At 44.4% G+C, this 7355-nt stretch overlaps 1 protein-coding gene across 1 annotated transcript in view; it reads left to right on the top strand.

Annotated features, from left to right (window-relative positions):
• The first annotated feature begins 323 nt into the window (after positions 1 to 323).
• The window catches only part of gopc (golgi-associated PDZ and coiled-coil motif containing), a 28056-nt gene continuing 21024 nt past the window's right edge, over positions 324 to 7355 (top strand). The window contains 2 exon segments of the mRNA XM_015975474.3: positions 324 to 584; positions 6574 to 6738. Coding sequence (XP_015830960.2) covers positions 324 to 584; positions 6574 to 6738 — 426 coding nt within the window.

Here is a 7355-nt window from a genome sequence, read left to right as displayed (position 1 = left end):
CATGCTGTGTTTTGTGTGTTTAAAATAGAAACTTTTATCGTTTCGTTGTTGAATTAAACTAAAACCAGGTCTTTTATTTCCTTAGAAACCGCAGCTCCACACTCCGGTCCGGTAGGGGGCGGTGCAACACTTCTTATACCTGCTAACTGCTAATAAACCACAGAAGAAGAGTGGACTTCCTGGTCAGACTGCAGTTTCGGGTGTTTTCCTTCGGCAGGAGTTTCGGTACATCTCTGGTTCTGGTTCTGGTTCTGGTGTTGGTCGGCGGGGATTCGCACACGTGAGCTGACGTCCCGGCGAGGACCTGCTGCTTCCCCCAGAACATGTCCGCCTCCGCTGGATGCTCTCCGTCCGGACACAGCCTAGGCCTGGGCCCGGCTGTGTCCATGTTCCGGTGGCTGGAGGTTCTGGAGAAAGAGTTTGATAAGGCCTTTGTGGACGTGGACCTGCTGCTCGGAGAAATCGACCCGGATCAAGTGGACATCACGTACGAGGGCCGGCAGAAGATGACCAGTCTGAGCTCCTGTTTCGCCCAGCTGTGCCACAAGACCCAGACGGTGTTCCAGCTCAACCATAAACTGGAGGTAAGCTGCCCCCGACGCGCACATCCACCACGATCACGTCAGAGCTGAGCAGCCCTGGGGGGTCAGAAAGCAGCGTAGAGCTTCTGGTTCTGGCTTGGGACACCTGCATGTGAGCTGGTCTCCTTTCAGGTGACTAGATAGTTAAACTTCTAGCATCAGTTCAGTGTTTGGATGAATTATTACACGATTGATCTGTTCATAAAAGCAATGCTTGTTGGAGGTTTTCAGCCCCGTGAGTCCGTTTAGAAGATGTCTAGAAGTTGAAACCAAACACGAACTGGTCCTGACAACGACCTGACGGGTCGAACATCCAGAGACAGCCGAGGTGTTTGGAGTGACCGAGGCGAGGTCCTGAGAGGTAGGTGGTTCCAGAGCCACGACGAGGAACCTCTGGTTCTAGAGGGACAGCACGGGGTCATGGAGAGATGACGGGCCAGACCGTCACGACCTTTGAACTTTGGGAGCTGATGCTTCTAGTACCTGTTAGATGAGGTAGATGGAAGATCTCATTCTTCAAACGGTAGTAGAAATATTCTACATTTGTTCTTATTATCAAGATTTAGAATATTGGTGCGAACAGTCAACATCCTGATTTATGAACCCTGCGGTGGCCTCTCGTATGGACGTTCCTCCGCATTCGTCTGATTGATCCCACCTGTGCGTACCCAGGTGCTCGTGTCCACTTACAGGTGCTGGCCAGTAAATTAGAATATCATCAAAAGGTTGAAAATATTTCAGTAATTCCATTCAAAACGTGAAACTTGTACATTATATTCATGCAATGCACACAGACCAATGTATTTCCGATGTTTATTACGTTTAATTTTGATATTTATAGGTGACAACCAATGAAAACATCAAATCTGGTATCTCAGAAAATTAGAATATTCTAAAGGCCAATGAAAAAATGTTTGTTTCTCTAATGTTGGCCAACTGAAAAGAATGAACATGAAAAGAATGTGCATGTATAGCACTCAATACTTAGTCGGGGCTCCTTTTGCCTCAATAACTGCAGTAATGCGGCGTGGCATGGACTCGATCAGTCTGTGGCACTGCTCAGGTGTTATGAGAGCCCAGGTTGCTCTGATAGTCGTCTTCAGCTCCTCTGCATTGTTGGGTCTAGCGTATTGCATCCTCCGCTTCACAATACCCCATAGATTTTCTATGGGGTTAAGGTCAGGCGAGTTTGCTGGCCAATCAAGGACAGGGATACCATGGTCCTTGAACCAGGTGCTGGTGGTTTTGGCACTGTGTGCAGGTGCCAAGTCCTGTTGAAAGGTGAAGTCTGCATCCCCATAAAGTTGGTCAGCAGCAGGAAGCATGAAGTGCTCTAAAACTTCCTGGTAGACGGCTGCATTGACCCTGGACCTCAGGAAACAGAGTGGGCCAACACCGGCAGATGACATGGCACCCCACACCATCACTGACGGTGGAAACTTTACACTGGACCTCATGCAACGTGGATTCTGTGCTTCTCCGCTCTTCCTCCAGACTCTGGGTCCTTGATTTCCAAAGGAAATGCAGAACTTGCTTTCATCAGAAAACATAACTTTGGACCACTCAGCATCAGTCCAGTCCTTTTTGTCCTTGGCCCAGGCGAGACGCTTCTTGCGCTGTTTCTTGTTCAAGAGTGGCTTGACACACGGAATGCGACACCTGAATCCCATGTCTTTCATGAGTCTCCTCGTGGTGGTTCTTGAAGCGCTGACTCCAGCTGCAGTCCACTCTTTGTGGATCTCCCCCACATTTTTGAATGGGTTTGTCGTCACAATTCTCTGCAGGGTGCGGTTATCCCTAGAGCTTGTACACTTTTTTCTACCACATTTTTTCCGTCCCTTCGCCTGTCTGTTAATGTGCTTGGACACAGAGCTCTGCGAACAGCCAGCTTCTTTAGCAATCACCTTTTGTGTCTTGCCCTCCTTGTGCAAGGTGTCAATGATTGTCTTTTGGACAGCTGTTAAGTCAGAAGTCTTCCCCATGATTGTGGTGCCTTCAAAACAAGACTGAGGGACCTTTTAAAGGCCTTTGCAGGTGTTTTGAGTAAATCAGCTGATTAGAGTGGCAGCAGGTGTCTTCTATATTCAGCCTTTTCAGAATATTCTAATTTTTTGAGATACCAAATTTGGAGTTTTCATTAGTTGTCACTTATGAATATCAAATTTAAATGTAATGAACATTGGAAATACATTGGTCTGTGTGCATTGCATGAATATAATGTACAAGTTTCACGTTTTGAATGGAATTACTGAAATATTTTCAACCTTTTGATGATATTCTAATTTACTGGCCAGCACCTGTATATACAGGAACGCCCTCAGTGAACCATATGTGGTCCTGCTACGTCCTCGGCACGTCAGAGGAATCCCTTCGTTCAGAAAACAAAACTGTTCAAGATCGGGCTGCTGAAGCATAAAAGAACCTTGCAGGGGTTATAAACGCGGTCAGGACAGAGGAGAGGTTTCCGTCAGGAATACATAAAAACTTTATTCTGATCAATCGTAGAGGAACGAGTTGTCATCTACATTTTACATTTGAGGAGTCGTTCTGGATGGAGTTAGTTTTATTTGGAAATGTCTGAGTGCAGCCTCATTCAGTCTGGTTACCATGACAACGCGTGTGTGATGGGGTTCTCGTAGAACATGAACTGGAATCGGATTTGTGCGTTTCATCTGTCGCTCCTCAAAGGGTCCCACATCCCAGCAGAGCTCCAGACGGATCGCCTGACAGAGCGCTCCCGGAAACGCGTTTACTCCAGAGGAGCTCTGTCATGTCATGCTTTTAAATTATTCCTTTTCACATCTAAATCATACAGTTGTGGAACTGCAGTTCTGTGGTCTGATTTCCTCATTGTTGTTGCTCTACAGACCCTCATCTACCCGTTCTGAGGAGACTGGGAAGGAGCCGTTTTTGGGTACTGTCTCTTTAAATCTGGAGGAGCTGCAAACCCCGCCCCCCTCCACAGAGCAGACCGACTCTCCTCCCCCAGTCAGACTTTGTAGTTCTATAGAGAAATCATTATTTAGCGTAGCAGAAACGTTATATTAACATTTATAAACATGTGGGGAGAGTTGTTGGTCAGGCTGTTCCAGGGCTGCCAGCTCTCTCATGCGTTTGTCTGGATTCACACGCTGTCGCCTCGCCCGTTGTTTTTCATCTCTTACTTTGTTTACTAGTTCACTTTGCTGCAGTGGCTTCATATTTTCCTACAAATGCAGCACAGGGTGGGTCTCCTTCCTCAGTAGGTGACGTGAAGCTCCAACATCTGAGCTTTCTGCGTTCCTGAGAGGAGACGAAAAGTAACAGCAAGCTGGACGAGTTTGCTGGCTAAATAATTTTTTATTTGAAGGCCTTGGAGAACCAGATCTTCACCACCGCGGTGACGTTAGCTTGAAGTTGGACGTTGGATATTCGACAGACATTGGTTTACACGGTCAGCGATAAGCCTTCATGCCGTGCACGGCGGCACAGACAGCGGTGACCTGAGTTCTGAGGACTCGCTAACGGGAATGGTGGTTCACTTAGGGACTATCAACAAATTTGTAGTCCTTTGTAAAGGAGTACAAAAAGAAAACCCTTCCAGAATAATTTCCTGAATGACTCAAAATTACGTCTGACTTGTGTTACTGAACTACATTTACAAGACACAACAGTTTTAACACATTTCACACAATCTGATCTTTTTATTAGGATTTTATTCCAAAATGAAGGGATTTTTTTCAATAGCTCCTAGGTAAATCTGTCATAATACCCCGATCCATTTCTCAATGTTGTTCCTAAGCCAGACCGATGAAACACAGCAGTTGTTTTCACATTTCACAAGCTCTGGTCCTTTTTATTAGAATTTTTATTAAAAAATAAGTGATTTATTTCAATAGCTCTTAAGCTAATTGCTTAAATACTCAAAACCATTTCTCAGTGCTCAGCAGCACAGCTTCAGGCCATTGCAAATTCATCTTTGACCTCAGTCAAACCTCTCCTCCCTCAAATTCTTAGGTGGTATTCTCTTCTTCCTCCTGTCTTGGAGTGGGGATCTCGTCGATGGTAACCTTTCTCAATCAGAACGTCCCTCGTCAGCACCTGGCTTGATATCAAGTTGTAGTCAGTTGCATTGGTACGCAGTCCATTTCATTTCAATTCATCAGTACGTGACGAGGCCAGATTCTCTAATCTAGTCATGAGCCACGATGGGGTTTATGTTTTAGTATTTCACAAAGACAAACATCACAGCCACCAAGGCTCTGGTCAGCACGTTGGGCGAGGTGAGTTTAGGGTCCTTGCAGTTCTTGAGCAGCATCCGGCCCCTGGTGGTCTTTTTAGTGTTCAAGGGCGAGGTCCGTGGTATTTGTTTGTCTTTCTCTCCAGCTGAAATGGCGATCGAGTATTTCCTTTATGTCCTCCAGAAGTGAGGGCCCAACTTTGACTCAACTGTTGGGAGAGAGAGAGACAACAATTTGCCTGAAGATGGATGTTTAAGATGTCCCTGCCCAGAGTGCATGACCTCACCCAAGATGCCGACGAAGACATTTACAGGCTTCATATCACATAAGGTGATGGGGATCAGCCTTAGCTTTCATCCTTTGACAAAATTCTTTAAAAAAAAAAGTTGCATCTCGTTAAATGTGATAAAAACTGCTGTGTCTCATTGGTCTCCAGTAGTGACATCATTGAGAAATGGTTTCGAGTTTGTTGACTGATTTACCCAGAAGCTATTGACAAAAATTACTTAATTTTTGATAAAAATCCTAATAAGAAAGGTAGGATCTTGTGAAATGTTACAAAATCTGTTGTGTTTCATCGGTCTGGCTTAGGAACAACATTGAGAAATGGTTCAGGGTATTATGACAGATTTACCTAGGAGCTATTGAAAACAATCCCTTCATTTTGGAATAAAATACTAATAAAAAAGATCAGATTGTGTGAAACGTGTTAAAACTGTTGTGTCTTGTAAATGTAGTTCAGTAACACAAGTTAGAAGTAATTTTGAGTCATTTAGCAAATAATTCTGGAAGTTTTTTATTTATTTTTTGTACTCGTTTACAAAGGACTACAAATTTGTTGATAGTCCCTAAGTGAACCACCGTTCCCGTTAGCGAGTCCTCGAAACTCAGGTCACCGCTGTCTGTGCCGCCGTGCACGGCATGAAGGCTTATCGCTGACCGTGTAAGCCAATGTCTGTCGAATATCCAACGTCCAACTTCAAGCTAACGTCACCGCGGTATCTTCCCTTACCTAAACATCAGACCAGTTTGTCCCAGCCGAGCTCATCAGGGCTTTAGTCTGACAGCCTGTCAGTGAAACACGGCTCCAGCTTTCTGGATGTGGACTCTAAAAAGAAAAGGAGCATTTTTACTGTTGTTTAACTTATTTTACAGGTGATTTTATCAGCTTTCCGACGCTCATGCTCATACAGACGAGTGTCTGTGAGCTTTGCTGCGTCTGACTGATGCAGAGTTAGTTTTTATATCTGCAGTGACACAAAAACTAACCTCACTTCACTCAGAGATTGTTCTTTAAAACTCGTATTAAATCCACTGTGTTGACGCACTTTAACCACTTTGTCTCGCTGCATCTTAGCTGATGTTTTATTCCAAGAAAATCGTCCGAATCCACGTTGATCTTGTGTAGTGGTTTTAGTGGGTCGCTGGTTTTAACTGTAATGAGAAAATACATCTGGATATCAAAAGAAAAGCAGTGGACCTGATTGTTAAGCTTTCTGAAGGTGATCCTAATGGCAGCACAGAGTGAGAACAGGCAAGGTCCCAGAACGAAGCCCTGAGGAACTCCACATGTCAGAGGTGCTGGAGCTGAGGACCACTGATCTGACTGAGCAGGTTCTTTCTGCCAGATCAGATGTAGATCCAGTAAGACCCTGACTGTTATTTAAGGACTCTCTGAGACACACACACACACACACACACACACACACACACACACACACACACACACACCGCGGGCCTGGCTTCAGCACCTCTCTGTTTGTTGCTCATAGGCCCAACTGGTGGACCTGCGTTCTGAGCTGACTGAGGCTAAAGCTGAACGGACCGTAGTGGAGAAGGAGGTCCATGACCTGCTCCTGCAGCTTCATGCTCTTCAGTTGCAGCTTCGTGTCAAACAAGGACAAGCTGAGGACTCGGACACCATCAAAGAAAGACTGGTAGGTAGACGGGTCCATTATTGTGCTGCACTAAGGTCAGTTATTAGTTTGGTCCTTGCTGAAGCAAAGCTGGTGCCTACAGATATGCACGTGGTGGTTGGTTTCACAGTGACAAGACAACTTTATTTATATAGCATACCTCCTACACCCTAACCCTCAAATTCTGTGCCTTACAGCAGTGGTCTGAATCAGACATTCAGGAGAATTATGATGATGAATAAAAACGTATGTCACTGGTCTGGTACCCAGTGTAAGAGGGTATAATATGTTGCTTTTAAGCTTAATATACTACCTGTACTTGGGACCAATAAGATGTGATCTTCTATATAAATATAGGATATCAGCCTGATTGATCTTTGAATGTTTAATCAGAAGAATTAGGATTCTTTGCTTTTTCAGTTGTAGCGTAATGGTTCTTGGCTCTTTTATGAAAGAGGAACCATTCTACATAATAATCTGGAATATTAATTTTTACAAATTAATAACCAATTTTATAGAGATAAGAAGACTCAAAGGTTGTTTTCATCGATAAACTGACGATCATATCCGTTTGTCTGTGTTTCAGTTCAATGAAAAAAACAAGTTTAAAATTTAAGAGTTTTAATTCTTCAATTTAA

The sequence above is a fragment of the Nothobranchius furzeri genome, chromosome 3, assembly GCF_043380555.1.
Source record: "Nothobranchius furzeri strain GRZ-AD chromosome 3, NfurGRZ-RIMD1, whole genome shotgun sequence".
Taxonomy (NCBI): domain Eukaryota; kingdom Metazoa; phylum Chordata; class Actinopteri; order Cyprinodontiformes; family Nothobranchiidae; genus Nothobranchius; species Nothobranchius furzeri.
This window is presented reverse-complemented; position numbering and strand designations above follow the sequence as displayed.